Source organism: Somniosus microcephalus, chromosome 21 (genome assembly GCF_052327205.1).
Source record: "Somniosus microcephalus isolate GS21.2 chromosome 21, FLI_Smic_1.0, whole genome shotgun sequence".
Lineage (NCBI taxonomy): Eukaryota > Metazoa > Chordata > Chondrichthyes > Squaliformes > Somniosidae > Somniosus > Somniosus microcephalus.
The window spans coordinates 70,371,370-70,387,370 of NC_141007.1; the positions used below are offsets into that span (position 1 = coordinate 70,371,370).

General features: G+C 42.6%; 1 protein-coding gene across 1 annotated transcript; it reads right to left on the minus strand.

The window, feature by feature from the left end:
* Nucleotides 1-1,507: 1,507 nt before the first annotated feature.
* kpna2 (karyopherin alpha 2 (RAG cohort 1, importin alpha 1)) lies at nucleotides 1,508-14,899 on the minus strand. The gene is made up of 11 exons (XM_085963889.1): nucleotides 14,793-14,899; nucleotides 14,270-14,372; nucleotides 14,046-14,183; nucleotides 13,881-13,963; nucleotides 8,119-8,387; nucleotides 7,258-7,352; nucleotides 6,659-6,922; nucleotides 5,439-5,672; nucleotides 3,944-4,126; nucleotides 2,843-2,992; nucleotides 1,508-2,259 (listed from the first exon to the last, which is right to left on the minus strand). The coding sequence occupies exons 2-11, from the start codon at nucleotides 14,339-14,341 to the stop codon at nucleotides 2,170-2,172; spliced, it is 1,578 nt and encodes a 525-aa protein (XP_085820015.1). The 5' UTR covers nucleotides 14,342-14,372; nucleotides 14,793-14,899; the 3' UTR covers nucleotides 1,508-2,169.
* Nucleotides 14,900-16,001: the final 1,102 nt, after the last annotated feature.

Here is a 16,001-nt window from a genome sequence, read left to right on the forward strand (position 1 = left end):
CAGTGAAATGTCGCAAGGTGCTTCACCAGAGTGTTATAAAACAAAATTTGACATTGAGCCATTATCAGATTAGGGCAGATGAAGAGGTAGGTTTAAGGAACATTTTAAAGGAGGTAGAGGGGTTTAGGGAGGTCATTCCAGAGCCAAGGGCCTTGGCAGCTGAAGGCACAGCCACCAATGGTGAAGCAATTAAAATCAGGGATGCTCTATAGGGCAGAATTAGAGTGCAGATATGAGGGTTGTGGGGCTGGAGGAGATTAAACAGAGGGCGAGGCCCTGGAGGGATTTCAAAACAAGGATGAGAATTTTAAAGTCGAGGCAATGCTTAACTAGGAAAAACTGAATGCAAAGAAACAAATTTGAAAAGCAATATTTGGAGTGTAAAACAGGTGATCAACAGCCAGGTCAAGAATCTGCCAGAGCATTTTAATGTAGGGTACACACGTGTGATGCAAACCCACCTTCCCCAGACCCTTGTGCAGCTCCAGTACCAATAAAAAAAGGTGATGTGGAGTGTTCTGATCAGAGGGCTGCAGAATTCCCAGGAGAATGATACTTATTCTGCAATTTGCATCAAGCTTGTTTAGGAACAGTGTAGAAGGCTAAAGATGGAAAGGTCAGAATAGAGATCAGTATCACACTTATACAGACCATCAATTCATTTTCCTCTACCAGTTGAGAACAATCTGCTCAGTGTATGTCAATTCAAAATTCATTGTAGCCCATCTGGCAGTGTAGTGGATGCCTAGGAATGAGAAACGAGTTTTGTATAGGAACAATGCATCAAATTGTTACAAAATCTGATAGCAGGTGCAGTCATTGAGAGTACCAGTGCAATTGCCAGATATATTTGCAGTAGACTGCTCTCCAGTTAGGCATGTCAGTGGGCAAATACCATCAATCATTTACCCTGGTGCTGTGGTTTCAAATCAACACCCCCCCCCCCAACCAACCAAACTTTACACAAATCTGGCTTTTTAAACAAAATGGGCTGCCCAAATTTGCCAAAAGCAGATTTATACTCTAGCCTTAGAAAAGGCTGTTGGCCCTTGACTTCATTTCTTCTCCCGAAATATAATCACACTTCTGCATTAAACTGCATCTGCCACCTATTTGCCTATTCTGCTAACCTCAATTCTCAAGGTCCACTTTGCCAAACCTCCAACCCACATCAAGTTTTGATCACAAGGGTCTTGGACTTGAAATGTCAATTGACATGTTTTTTCTCCCACCTATGCTGTCAGACAATATTTCCAGCTTAACAGAAAATGCTGGAAGCAATCAGGTCAGGCAGCACCCATGGAGAAATAGTTAACATTCCAACTTGTGATTATGCTCACCCTAATTAGTGTTTGTGCAATTAACTGTTCACTAAACAATTAATCTCAGCAGAGAAGGGGTGGAAGAGGAGATTACTGAAGTGCAGCAAGGAAAGGAAGATCACTTGAAGCATGCAAATTAATTTAGAACATCTAGTAGCATCTGCAGAACCACTAGCCTACAGGTTAGTGCCTTGAGAAAATTGGGAGGGGGCAGGAAGTATACATTAGCCAATTTTCAGTCCTATTCTCCCTCCCCCACAAAAAAAGTTACAAGTTCAAGGTTCATAGTGCTAGCTAATCCTTAGTCCACTACCTATACAATAGACAGAACAATTTCCTCCAATTGTTTGAGGCTTTGAAACAAAATCCATTATTTATTGTTGGAAAGTACAAGCCCAAATCAAGCAACTCAAGATACAGCATCTTAAGCAGCCTATTTGTGAAATACAAACTACAGGTGCCCTTCATTTCTTGGTTGCATTTGGGCATTAGTAATGTGGAGTTTAGTCAGGCAATTTGAAATAAAAACTGGTTTGTTCAAGACTTTAATGTTTTATTTGAAACCAAAAAAGGCAGATGTTTCAACAGGGTGTCCCAATGCACCCAAACCATCCAAGATGGAAAAAGTACAGATACAGACAGTTCTTTAAAAGTATTTACATTCTATCAAAATGTAATTACAAAAGTTTACAGACAGGCAGTGCTCAAGTTTTATACAAATGTACATAAAAAGTATATAGAGTCAAGTGCCAGGTGCTAGACTAAGTTTGACAGTGGGATGAAGAAAAGGAAATGACTGAACAGGTGAAAACCTAGCCAACACTGATGGCATGTTAGAAATGGTCATTCAAAAGTCAAAGTTTACAGCAGGGTTCTCAGTCTGAAATGTAAAAGCTTCTTCAGTGGCATCTGGTACAACATTCTGGTCTTCCTCTACCTATGGAAGAGACAAAATATTAGTGCTGGATTACCTTGAAGCCAGTTTAGCTTGTATTTTAAAAAATTGATTGTTCTGAGACAATACTATAGCTGCATGCAAGACAATTTTATATTGTAGCTGCCTCTTCACATCTTACATCAAAATCCACCATGCAAAACTAGAGCATTTACTCTGGTCTCCAGTAACAAATACAGCAGTTCAGGAGCCAAGTGTCACCAATGCATGTGCTGGCAGAACCTCAGGACTGCTCGATCAGGATTAGTTTGTTGCAACCTCATTCAGTTTAGATTTGCATTTCTTCAACCCGAGACGGATTTGTCCCAGATCAACAATACTTTCATTAGTCAGCTGCCGAGGCAAATGATCCAAGTAGGGCCAATGTTATTTACTGTTACTTGCATGGACACTAGTTTCCTTATTCCCAGCTTGGCACAGGAATCAAGTAAAGCCAGTGTCCCCAGCATTGAGGACACTGCCAGCAGCAGTACCTTCTCATTTAATTTCAATGAAGATTGGAATTCACCCATAATATGGAGGATTGAAAACTAGACCCAACATTTCAAAAAGTACTTTCACATACCTCTTCTGAGAAGTATTTCTCAATCAGGTTCAGGGAAGCTTTGTACACCAATTCATTTTCATGGGACTGGAGAGCTTCAATCTTGTCCAGACCCCCACATTCTTCTATCATAAGGCAAAGCTTCTCTATTTCATCAACTTTTTCTGCAGTCTGTGTAGTAAACAAATACAGCAATCTGAAAACTAGGCTCAAGGTTCAAACAGGCCTTAATCAACATTTCACTGCAACCTTTGAAAAGGTTGCAAATTACAGGGATGGCTGATCATTCCTTCTAGTTTGGGTGTGCCCATTCAAGCTGAATTAAAATCCAATTTTGCCATAAGGTCAAATTATATGAGCAGTTCTATAGTTCATTGGCCCTATTGCTTAGCTATGCAATGAGGCATTAGATGCCTGAAAGCACCAGCATTAACTAAAATTATCACTTTAGTATACAAGATTTCCTGTGCATTGCATTGACAAGAGCAAGCTAGTTTACAATAACATTGCAGCACAGGGTAATGTCTTCCTTACATTTGCAATGATCTTGCACAACAGAAAATGCTGGAAATACTCAGGTCAGGCAGCATCCATGGAGAGAGAGAGAAACAGTTAACCTTTCAGGTCTGTGACCCTTCATCAGAACTGGAAAAAGTTAGGACAAAAATCTGGGTTTATTTAAAATTAGTGATTAGTTTAATAACCAGGATGAACCAATTTGCAGAGCACTGATGTTGAATGCATTAAAGCAAATGTTAATTCCATTAAGTCCTTTTGAGCATACCAATATGCTATTTAACAAAGTCCTTATTCAAAAGCAGCTCAACTTGCCATAAGAATTTTACATGATCACATTAACTAGTGCACTAAATTATATTTCAGCATTACATTGTGGTATTGCAGCTTCATAATTGCCTAGCTGGGGAAACTGTAAGAGGCCAGAGCCTGGTTCCCCATACTGCTCCACATCTGGCTATTAGGTACCCAAGATAAATGGACAAAGCACAATTCATGCAGATTGCAGCTGAAAAATTGTCTAGTTCGGTACACTGGACTCCAGTCATGCAGGCCCACCCAGTGGCTGTTATAGTATTAACATGCTATTACACAAGTTAACCTTACCAGGAAGATATTAGTAATGGCATCTAAAATGACTTGGATAGTCTTGCCGTCTTTGACTGATAACAGGGCCAATAATGGCTCAACAACTCCAGTTTGAACAAGGTAGATGATTTGTGGAATTGTACCACCACTGGTGTAGTTAGTCACAGCCCAGACAGCTTCTTTCTGTGATTTAAAGTCACCCTGTGAAAGAAAAAAAAAGTTACAAGTTAGTAATAAATGCTGTGCAATCTGTAGTACCAGTAGTGGTGGGAATGGATCGTTTGGAGACAGGGATCCTTTATAGCCCCAAGAGACAGGGCCTCAATTTAACATCTCATCTGAAATATAGCACCTCTTGACTGCAGCATTCCCTCAGCACTGCACTGAAATGTCAGGCTAGATCATATGCTCAAGTCTCTGCAATGGGGCTTGAACTCTAATTTGAGATGCATGTTACCCACTGAGCCAATACCTGGTCCAGTTAAGCTGATTAACCAAGATATTAAGTAGGATAGCTTATCTCACTGGTGGTTGGGCTGCTTTGTTGGAGATAGTCACTGTTCAACACTTGACCAATGACTGGTAACATGGTGATCAGGTCATGCCTTGATGTCTTTCAATCTATTTCATTGCCCTTCGTTTTGAAAAAGGGTTAGACCCAAAACGTCGACTAATTTCTCTTCAGATGTTGCCTGGCCTGCTGAGTTTTTCCAGCATTTTCTGTTACCTTGATGTCATCTAGGTCCTGCTATAGGTTAAACATGCAATGACATACTGGAGTTGAGGATTGGCCATCTACATGGCTCAAATCAAGAGCACACTGAAATACCCACTAATCACTGCTCCCTTAGCATCAGTTCTTTGAGATATCTGGAACTGACTTTAAAAGGGAAGTTCAGAGGGGTTAGAGGCAGAGTAACCCAATTTTACAAGCTGTGTTTTTAAAAAATCTGAACCAACTAGTTTCAGGAGCTTATCTACAGAAGATGAGTCCAAGTTAAGAGTTTAAGGGTATAGGGAAATTGATTGAACACTGTTCCATTCATGTCTGACTGCATCTCAGTAAAGTGTCATTGGTCTCCTGTGGAGGACAATTCATGTGAAGACAGGATTTCAGTAAACAAGGGTTTTTACAACCCCAGTGTCATTTAACTAAATTTGGGCACTTTGGATCCTCAGAATCACAAGGGAGTGACAGATGACATTGAACCCAAGAATATCTAGTGGCAAAATCTGAAAATTGTGACTTGTAAGGAGCAGGCTCAGAATTTAGTTATTCAAGTTTAATTAATGATATAAGGGTTGGACAGCTGAAGGGATCTTCTGCCTGGAATAATTATGTTAAGTCAGGATCTTTACAACATTCCTGGATTTGAGTAATAACTTCTATAATGCTACAGGTTGGTTCCCAGCCATTAGACTACACAAAGATAGCAAAAATACTGTAGATGCTGGAAATCCAACTACACAATAACCCCATTAGCTAAGACTACAGAAAATTTACATGACTCACTTTTCTAAGCAATTGAATGAGGGGTGGAACCAGTCCATTGTCAATAACTGCTTGGATTTGTTCTGGCTTCCCAGCTGTAATGTTGGAGATTGTCCAGGCAGCTTCCTTCTGGATATTGCTCTTTGGGTGGACAAGCAGAGCACTAAAGAAGTTCAGCACACCAGAGTCGATCACCATCTGTGTCTGGTCATCTGTACCAGTCACAATATTGCCCACTGCCCTGAGCCCAGGAGTCTGAAACAGAGGATTGATTTAGAGATCTGAAAAAACATGTACATGAAGTGACCTACCAGGACAGATTCTATACCAACTCACCAATTCTCCCTGAAGGCTCTAGCCCAAGAACTGGCTCAATATATCAAAGCACCAACTTCCTCCCATACCCAGGATAATCAAGTAGTCCAAGTATTTCATTTACATCTAGAACCAAAGAATTAATATGTATCCAACATTGCCAATTATGCATAAATCTCTGCAGTCCCAAGACCAGTTTCTTCAAGGTCAGCAAGGTAGCCACCTAATGAGCTGTTGATCAGTCGGTCAGGTCAGTCTACTGAAAAGTCCAATACTTATATTGACTGCACAATTATGTTTGTTAACAATTAAAACATCAGCATCATGGTTTTGATTTGGCAGCTCATCTGTGCAAGTCACCTGGTGCAGTTTTATATTCAGCTAGATTGGCTTTTACACTGAAAAATAAAAGGACTGCCAGTTTCCTATATAAAGTAGGAAAATATATAGACTGGTTAAAATGGTGAAAAGACTTCCAATCAATAAGGCAGCTATCCTTTAATTTGGCAAGTCAACAGCTAGGCCATCAGATATGACCACTGGATTACCACCATTGTATACTTCCACAAGCAGCTATGCAACACCATGGCAAGCTACTGGTACTCAATACAGCCCAAGAGTCACTTGCCATATGCCTGTTCACAGCCCATTTGGCTGAGAAATGCTGAAGTTGGGTTCATATCAGTTGCACTCCAGCAATGAGGTTGTACTTCTGGCAGCATTCAAAGCCAAGTACCAGTTCGCAACTCTCAATTGAACCAGGTTTTAAAAAATCCTGCAATTCATACTTCAACAATCCATAGTGCAGCTCTGTGGCAGTGGCCATCAAGCAAGTCACTTAGAATTGGAGCCCTTCTCCAAGCATTGATCTCTGCCGATTTACCACAGCACACCACCTTGCAGTTTAAAAAAAAAATGGAACTTACCACTATTGCCAGTTCACCAGATGCCAGCAGCTGTACCAAGCGTGGCACCACCCCGGCGTACACCACTACATCAATGCGGTCATTGGAACCGTCCGTTAGATAAGAGATAGCCCAGCATGCATCGGCAAGAACTTCATTGTCATCATGGTGTAGAAGGCGTACAAGGGCAGGCAGAATCTGCTTTATTGCTTCTATTGGTGGAGAAGGGCTCTTGTTACGGCAGAGATTTGACAATGTCCAAGTTACATTTCGCAGATAGCTAGACTGGAATGAGAAAAGCTAGATTAGACAAGCACCATGACATGAGCCCAATGCTAATAGGTCACTTCTCAGGCAAAAGATACAAGGCTCAGCAAGAAAACTCATCTCTTTCTAGTAATAGAATTGCAAGACCTTCATGAACACATTTATGGACAAAATAAACCTTCTGCAATTTCAAAAATACACAAGTGTACAGTTATTACATTTAATTGCTGCTCCTAAATTTAGAGCATAGTTTAAGTTACCATGACTACTTTGCATGAAACTAGAGATCTCAGCCATGTAATTGCTAGTGGGCATGCTACTCAAACTTCATACTGTGACAGAAAGAGGCTCACCGATAATGCAGATAATTCAGGAACTGCCAACAATGCCAGTAATGGCTCAATAGCTCCACATTTGATAACCAAGTCTCTGTAGTGTGATCCATCACCTGGAACAAATAGCTAGTTCATTCTCCAGACAAATGTAATCATAAACATGCAAAGCTAAATCAAGTAGCAATGTTTTAATGTCTAGCAGAATTTAGTCATGCCCCTTATCGAAGGGACAACTTGTAATTAAGTTGCATACATTGGTAAAAAAAAGTGTGTACGTCGAGTTAAATTTCAGGAATGATTACAATGGACCACACTTTACTATTGAATCCCACAAGCCACAGTGGATGCATGCTGGAGGACTACATTGCCATTTCCAAAATGGAAGACCCAGCAGTGTAATTACAGGCCAGTTAAACATCCATGAGCAAGTTTTGAAATTTTGAAAGATGAAATGACTAAATATCTAGATGGAGAGGAGAGGCCAGTTTATTAAACCACTGCCACTAGTTGAAATCTACTAGAGCAAACAAAATCTTCCAATTTGTATGACTCAGTACCATATCACAGAGTCCCAATAACTCTTCCAAGTGGCCTTTCATGAGCATCAACAGTACCTGGGTACTTAAAGGCAGGGGTAGTACAGCCAATCATGCGATCCTCAGTAGGAGGGAGCACTGAATAGCCATTAAGAGCATAAATCCTGACTCTCCTGCCTCCTCCAGTCCCTAGCCTGGAGCAGAAGTTAAATAACTTAACTAGTAGAAATTATGGCCAGGTTATGATACAACAAACTTAAGCTACACTTCTGACAAGTGAATGAACATCTACCTCTACAAACAATCCTTCTACCTTTTGATGTAGTTAAGACTTGACAATTACCTGCAATATTTCCTAAAGCCCATACTGCTTGTTCACTGATGTGGGGATGTGGAGAAGCTAGCAGATTGATGAATGCTGGAATAGCACCGCCATCAACAACAGCCTTGGTCTGATCAGAGGTTCCAGAAGCTATGTTGGTGAGGGCCCATGCAGATTCAAACTGTATGGGGCTGCAATCAAAGTTCCCAAGGAATCCTACAAACTTGGGGATGAGTCCAGCCTGAATGATTCTGTCTATGGGAGGATGTTTCTCTCTGGACAGTAGCTTCCTAGAAGAAAAAAAAAACACCATTAAAATCAGAAGGCCCAAGACAACATTATGCTGCCAATAAAGTCAACACCACTAAATATCACTCAAATGAGAAGCATATGTAAAATAACTGCATTCTGGAAGAGTCACTACAGCTGTAAAAATCAGTTCACTAGCTGGGAAGCAAGAAGAAACAAACCAGATCAAATATTTCAAAATTGTTTTTGAATTTCAGTAATGTCCCATATTTTATTCCCATCGTCATTAACTGACCTCAAGTTGGTGTGCTGCAACTGGTCTCTGCCCTGGCTAGAGGGAGAAACAGATTTCATGTTCTAAACAGACTCCTGCTAGAAAGAGCACTGGTGTACTCGTGCATTTCCATCCAGTCTATCCAATCTCTATCAAACCCAAGGACACCAGTACTCAAGGAAGGAGGGCAAAATGCTTTCAGATGCAAAGAGAAATTTATTCACAAACAAAATCCCAAGTTGAGTTAATAAGGGATTGGTTACTATGCAGAGTCAATTATGGACTGAATAGTAACAGTTATAATGGGGGAGGGAAGAAGAAAAAACCACCAACTGTCCCAAAAGTAGACTGGGAGAAGATAAATGTTTGGGGTCAAAATGGTCCTCAAAATGCAAAGACAGTTATCAAACTAGATTGAATATTCACCAAGGATACTACTAGCCCTGGTTCCATACAACAAAGCAGGACAAGTGACCTGAATTAGAACACTAAAAAACTGACCATAAGCCAATCCGGTTCACACTGAAAATAAACAAAGCACGAGCCCAAGACAAAAAGGGACCAGGCTAAGATTAAGTGGCTAGGAAAATATGGCAAGAGTGGACTAAAATGCAAGTATACCTAGAGGGCTAGAATATAAATGGGGAGGATTTTGTTACAGCTATACAAAGCCCTGTTTAGACCACATCTGGAGTACTGTGCAAGGTTCTGGGTGGCACCTTAAAGGATATAGTGGCCTTGGAAGGAGTGCAGAATGTTACCAGGGCTCCAAGAGTTAAATTTAGAGTACATAAACTAGGCTTGTATTCCCATTCCAAAGGATGGTGTGTGACTTGGTGGTGGTGTTCCCATGCACCTGCTGCTCTTGTCCTTCTAGGTGGTAGAGGTCACGTTTGTGAAGTGCTGCCAAAGAAGCCTTGGCAAGTTGCTGTAGTGCATCTTGTAGATGGTACACATTGCAGTCACAGTACACTGGTGGTGGAGGGAGTGAATGTTTAAGGTGGTGGATGGGATGCCAATCAAGCAGGCTGCTTAGGCTTGGATGGTGTCGAGCTTCTTGTGCTGTTGGAGCTGCACTTGACTTGTGCCTTTAGATGGTGGAAAGGCTTTGGGGAGTCAGGTGGAGAGACACCACAAATCCCAGCCTCTGACCTGCTCTTGTTGCCACAGTGTGTGACTGGTCCAGTTTCTGGTCAATGGTTTCCCCCAGGATACTGATGGTGGGGGGATTTGGCAATGGTAATGCCAAATAATGTCAAGGGGCAGTGGTTAGACACTCACTTGTTGGGGATAGTCATTGCCTGGCACTTGTGGTGCAAATGTTACCTACCACTCAGCCCAAGCCTGAAAGTCATCCAGGTTTTGCTGCATGGGCTGCTTCATTATCAGAGTTGTGAATGGCACTGAACACTGCAGTCATCAGCAAACATCCCCACTTCTGACTTTATAATGGAAGGAAGGTTATTGATGAAGCAGCTGAAGATGGTTGGGCCTAGGACACTGCTAGTGATGTCCTGGGGCCCATCATGGATCTTCAGCCACCACAACCATCTTCCTTTGTGCTAGGTATGACCCTAGCCAGTTAAGTGTTTCGCCCTCTTCCCCTCCCAGAAGACCATTGACTTGTTTTACTAGGGCTCCTTGATGCCACACTTGGTCAAATGCTGCCTTGATGTCAAGGGCAGTCACTCACCTCACTTCTGGAATTCAGTTCTTCTGTCCATGTTTGGACCAAGGCTATAATGAGGTCAGGAGCCAAGTGGTCCTGGCAGAACCCAAACTGGGCATCAGTGAGCAGGTTATTGTTAAGTGCTGCTTGACAGCACGGTCAACAACACCTTCATCACTTTGCTGATGATTTGAGAGTAGACTGATGGGGCAGTAACTGGCCAGATTGGATTTGTCCTGCTTTGTGGACAGGGCATAACTGGGCAGTTTTCCACATTGTCAGATAGATGCCAGTGTTGTAGCTGTACTGGAACAGCTTGGCTAGAGGCACAGCTAGTTCTGGAGCACAAGTCTTCAGCACGACAGTCAGGATGTTGTCAGGGCCCATAGCCTTTGCTGTATCCAGTGCGCTCAGTTGGCTGAAGACTGGCTTCTGTGGTGGTGGGGACCTCAGGAGGATTGAGGTTTTTAAGATTTAAGGTAAATAGAGCTGGGAGAGTCTAGGAAAACAAGAACCTTAAAAATCAGAGCCAGGCCATTCCAGAAATTAGTTTGGAAACACCACTGAAAGGGGTGGAACTCCCACAAAGAGCAGTAGTTGATAGCTCAAATTAATTTAAAGCCAATAGATGTTTGCTGGCCATGGGCAAGAGATATGGTGCCAAAAGGCAGCTGGATGGAGTTAGGATACAGATCAGCCATGATCTCAGTGAATGGTGGAACAAGCTCATGGGGCCTACTCCTTTTCTAGGTTTCCAAGTACATGTCACCACTCCCCTAATCACTGCATGGACACTACCATCAAATTGTGGTTCTCAGTTGGAAGTGCAGAGCTTCAGATAATTACTGCTACAATCCAATCATGTCAGCAGCAAGCGCTGAATGAGTTTAACCCTAACCAGTCTCTGGGAAACCCCCCCCGACCAGCTGTCATCCAAAGTCTGAAATTTCATCAGCTCGGACAAGCATCTGCTTTTGGTGTGGAAGGATCTGGCCAGAGCAGAGTGGGGGGCAGCTCGTGTTGTGCCAGGGTAAAATTAGGTAACACTCGAGGTAGGAGCTAATCAGAATAGCCAGCCAGCAGGATTTGTGAAGTGTAGGTGGTACATTAATTGGATTGAGTAAATCAATTTATAACATTTCAGAAGGCTACATGCAAAACTAGTCCACATGGTATTACAGGAAATGTAGCTGCATGGATAGAGATTTCTAGAAGATAGAAAGCAATGGGTAAATGGATGTTTGTTGGAATGCAAGTCATGTATTTATAGGGAACCTCTTGCTTTCCCAAGGTATTTGGACAAGTGCACAAATATTGATGTTTGTGGATACCAAATTATGGGCATGGCAAACTAAGCAAGCAAGCAGGAGGACAGAGGGAGCATGGACCAGAGTCTAGAATCATATCTAGGTACCATTGGAGTTGGAGATGGGCAATAAATACAGCTTTACCCATTTCACCTAGATACTATGTGTAGCCATCAGGATAGGGCTCAATTTTGACAGCACTTTCCTTCTCAAATAATTTATGGGCAGTCTCCAGTCAAAGCCAATTGGTCAAGTGGCAGATACCAATTTCCACTGGAAATCATATCCCCTCCCCAGAGATAAATTGGCAACCCAATTTCCTTAAACTTGAAAACTACCATACACAAAAGCCTGCATTGTAGCCACACAGATAAAGTCAGACCCATAGAAACATAGAAGATAGGAGAGTAGGCCATTCGAGCCTACTCCACCATTCAATGAGATCATGACTGATCATCCAAATTCAGTACCCTGTCCCTGCCTTCTCCCCATATCCCTTGATCCCTTTAGCCTTAAGAAATATATCCAACTCTTTTTTGAATATATTTAATGAACTGGCCTCCACCACCCTCTGTGGCAGAGAATTCCACAGGTTCACCACTCTCTGGGTGAAGAAATTCCTCCTCATTTCAGTCCTAAATGGCTTACCCCTTATCCTTAGACCATGACCCCTGGTTCTGGACTCCCCAGCCATCAAACATCCTTCCTGCATCTAGTCTGTCCAGGCCTACAGAATTTTATAAGTTTCGATGAGAGCCCCTCAATCTTCTAAACTCCAGTGAGTATAAGCCCAATCGACACAATCTCTCCTCATACGTCATTCCTGCCATCCCAGGTATCAGCCTGGTGAATCTTCGCTGCACTCCCTCCATGGCAAGAACATCCTTCCTCAGGTAAGGCGACCAAAACTGCACAGTACTCAAGGTGCGGTCTCACCAAGGCCCTGTACAACTGTAGCAAGACATCCTTGTTCCTGTACTCGAACCCTCTTGCTACGAAGGCCAACATACCATTTGCCTTCTTAACTGCCTGCTGCACCTGCATGCTTACCTTCAGCGACTGGTGCTCAAGAACACCCAGGTCTCGTTGCACTGCCCCTTCTCCCAATCTAGTGCCAGATAATAATCTGCCTTCCTGTTTTTGCCACCAAAGTGGATAACCTCACATTTATCCACATTATAGTGCATTTGCCATGTTTCTGCCCAAATCATACTGGAGTTTCACAACATCCTCCTCACAGCTTACCCTCCCACCCAGCTTTGTGTCATCTGCAAATTTGGAGATATTACAGCCAATTCCCTCGTCCAGATCATTAATATATATTGTGAACAGCTGGGGGTCCTAGGACCCCCAGTTATGATTATGTTCTCTCTGCTGAAGCACAGTGGCATAGTGGTTAGCACTGTTGCCTCACAGCACCAGGGACCCGGGTTCGAATCCGGCCTCGGGTGACTGTGGAGTTTGCACATTCTCCCCGTGTTTGCGTGGGTTTTCTCCGGGTGCTCCGGTTTCCTCCCACAGCCCAAAGATGTGCGGGTTAGGTTGATTGGCTATGATGAATTGACCCTTAGTGTTAGGGGGATTAAATACGTGGGGTTATGGGGATAGGGTGGGATATGTCGGTGCAGGCTCGATGGGCCGAAATGGCCTCTATCTGCACTGTGGGGTTTCTGTGATTCTGTGAAATGTCAGTCTTTAATTCTAGTTATCTGTAAAACAAGGACATCACTGCACTGTTAAAACACTGAAATTAAAGGCATAAAAGCCAACAATTTTTACTGCTACATCATAGCTGGAGCTACAAGCAGCACAGGTTCTTCAGGTTTTTAAATATAAAGGCCTCAGGGTTGAGAATCTGATGAGCCCTATAACTGGTGCATGAATTGTGTAACTTAACATCTTTAGCACCTTCAGAGGAAGTAAAAATAGTCTCAAAAAAGGTATCAGATGAACAAGTTTGCTAGTTCTAAACAGTCTGATTGATTTGTGCTCTAGAAATATTTGTTACCAGTGGCCAGTTACATCTATATCCAATGCTGCTTTTGTGGTACCACCCTGCTTAAATCTGCAATTAAAATCAAACTCTAGGCTCTGCATCAAGTTTACAAAGGCTTTCTGACAAAGGGTCATCGACCTGAAACATTAACTCTCCACAGATGCTGCCTGACCTGCTGAATATTTCCAGCATTTTCTGTTTATATTAAAAGCTTTACACGACTTGCAAATTTTAAAAAGGCTTCAAATTCCCAACTACGCTAACGGGAGATGGTCAACCCACTCTTACCTCGCAGCCTGCGTCGCCTGGAGTTCAGTTTCCAAATAATTGCAATGGATACCTTGGATTATTTCGTCCAAACTCATATGCACCTGAAGATTTTTAAAAAAAAAGTTAATTGATGTTCAACAATCAAAGTTAATTTAAAAAGCAATACATTGAAGTACACGGTACCTGGGTGTTGTTCTTCTCCTGAAGAGGAGATAAAGCTTCATCAGGAAAACTGCTCACATTCCTCCTTTTAAACAGCTGATCGTCTTTTTTGGCTTTCCGCAGCTCAACGTTGGTTTCGATTCTCCTACGCCTCAATTCCTTCAAACATGAACGGAGCAAAATTAGGCCACTTGCAGACATTAAACTGTTGCAACTTACAGGCCAGCCAAAAATTTACAACTTACGTTGGCGTCTTTACCCCTGTTCTTAAACTTTGTCAGGCGGGGGGAGGCGTTCTCGTTGGCCGTGGTTGACATCTTCCAACTTCAAATAACTCGATCAAATCAACTACAAAATAGACAGGAATTCGATACATTGAACAACGTGCTTCAACAGTCAGGAAAAGTATTTTAAAATAATTTTTTTTGATTGAAAATTGAACTTCAGAAAGTGCGCTTTGCAAATAGAAAAAAAAATAATAAACTTTTGCATCCAGTTTAAATTAGCAGTTATTAAAGTTCCTGCACTTAAACTATCTTAAAAAGTTGCCTGGTTAAACAATGAAAAAGTGAAAATAAAGCGATTTTTTTTAACATACTAGTAGTTACAATAGGACAAAGATTTACACGCGCTCCACGTTTGAATGGAGTCCCACTTGGGGTTCTTTCACTAGAGTTGTAATTACTCCCAAAACTTTCTATCAAAGCTGTACGAGAACAGCTTTGACACAGCAAATACTTTGTAATAAAGTTATCAATTGCTACTCACAGAGAGCCGAGAGCTGCGTTGTGTTGCACAGACCCGCACCACCAACACAACTGTGAGAGCGACCGCCCCTTCGGCTATTTAAATTTCCCGCGTTGCTCCGCTCCGATTGGTTCATTCGATTCAAAGCAATTTCTCAATTGGCTAGTTTGAAAGAAGCCGAGGATGCAGCTGGATGGATCACCGTGGCAACCGCTCAGCCAATCAGGTGGAGGTTAATAAAAAATGCTACTCCGGGCAAAGCGCCGTCTCTGGAGAGTCCGCTTCTTCCCTTTTTTTGGGGTCTGTGCTCAATGTACCTTCATGCTCCTCTCAGTTCCCCTTGCTCCTGTTGTTCTTCCATGCGGAACTTTGCAGTGCAAAAAAAAGCGTTTTTTTTACGTAGCTCAAATAAGTACTATTGTTTTAGGAATAAAAGCAGAAAATGCTGGAAACACTCAGCCAGTCAGGCAGCACCTCAGCTACATGCACAGCACTGCACCGGATGCAGTCAGGCTCCCTTGCAAGGGAGCCCTGAGACCGATAGAGTTTTGGATTCTCGGGGAATCAAGGGATATGGGGATCGGGCGGGAAAGTGGAGTTGAGATCGAAGATCGGCCATGATCTTATTGAATGGCGGAGGGGGCTCGAGGGGTGTATGGCCTACTCCTGCTCCTCATTCTTAAGTTCCCTCGGGCTGCGCGGGCCATTCAGAATTCCGCGCATGCGTAGTTTTTCTATTTAAATGCTGGCTCACCGGCTGTGCGGGACCTCCAGAGTGCTGCGTGGCCACGCAGCTTAAAGGGAACATTGCTTGGAGATAGAGCGGGTACGTGGAGTTGATGTAGAAGTTCAGCTTGATCTTATTGAATGGTGGAGTAGGCTCGATGGGCCATATGGCCTACTCCTGCTCCTATTTCTTATGTTCCACAGTCAATGCCACTTTTAATAGGCCCGATCTCACTCCCTATGTCTTTGGACTCTGGTTTGGACTCAGGTTCTGCGATAAGATGACAACTCTGAAGTGGGAGCCTCAGTCAGAGCCGAGCTGTACTTGGACTTCACATACCAAAACTGGCTGGCACAGACAGACCTGATCCAAACCAAGATCAGGCACTTCTCACAGGGCACATTGTACTAAACACAACTCAGCACCAACATTTCTAAATCACTCCCTGTGCTTGGACTCAATAAAGGAGAGTTTTCATTGAATGATAGAAGTTACAGCACAGA

Bases quoted from the DNA above. Each gene is read 5' to 3' on its own strand.
- kpna2 (XM_085963889.1), bottom strand. From the start codon at position 14,341: ATGTCAACCACGGCCAACGAGAACGCCTCCCCCCGCCTGACAAAGTTT. The intron at 13,964-14,045 runs GTACCGTGTACT...AAAAATCTTCAG, and splicing joins AGGAGAAGAACAACACCCAG to GTGCATATGAGTTTGGACGA. The intron at 4,127-5,438 runs GTGAGTCATGTA...TTTCTTTCACAG, and splicing joins TCATTCAATTGCTTAGAAAA to GGTGACTTTAAATCACAGAA.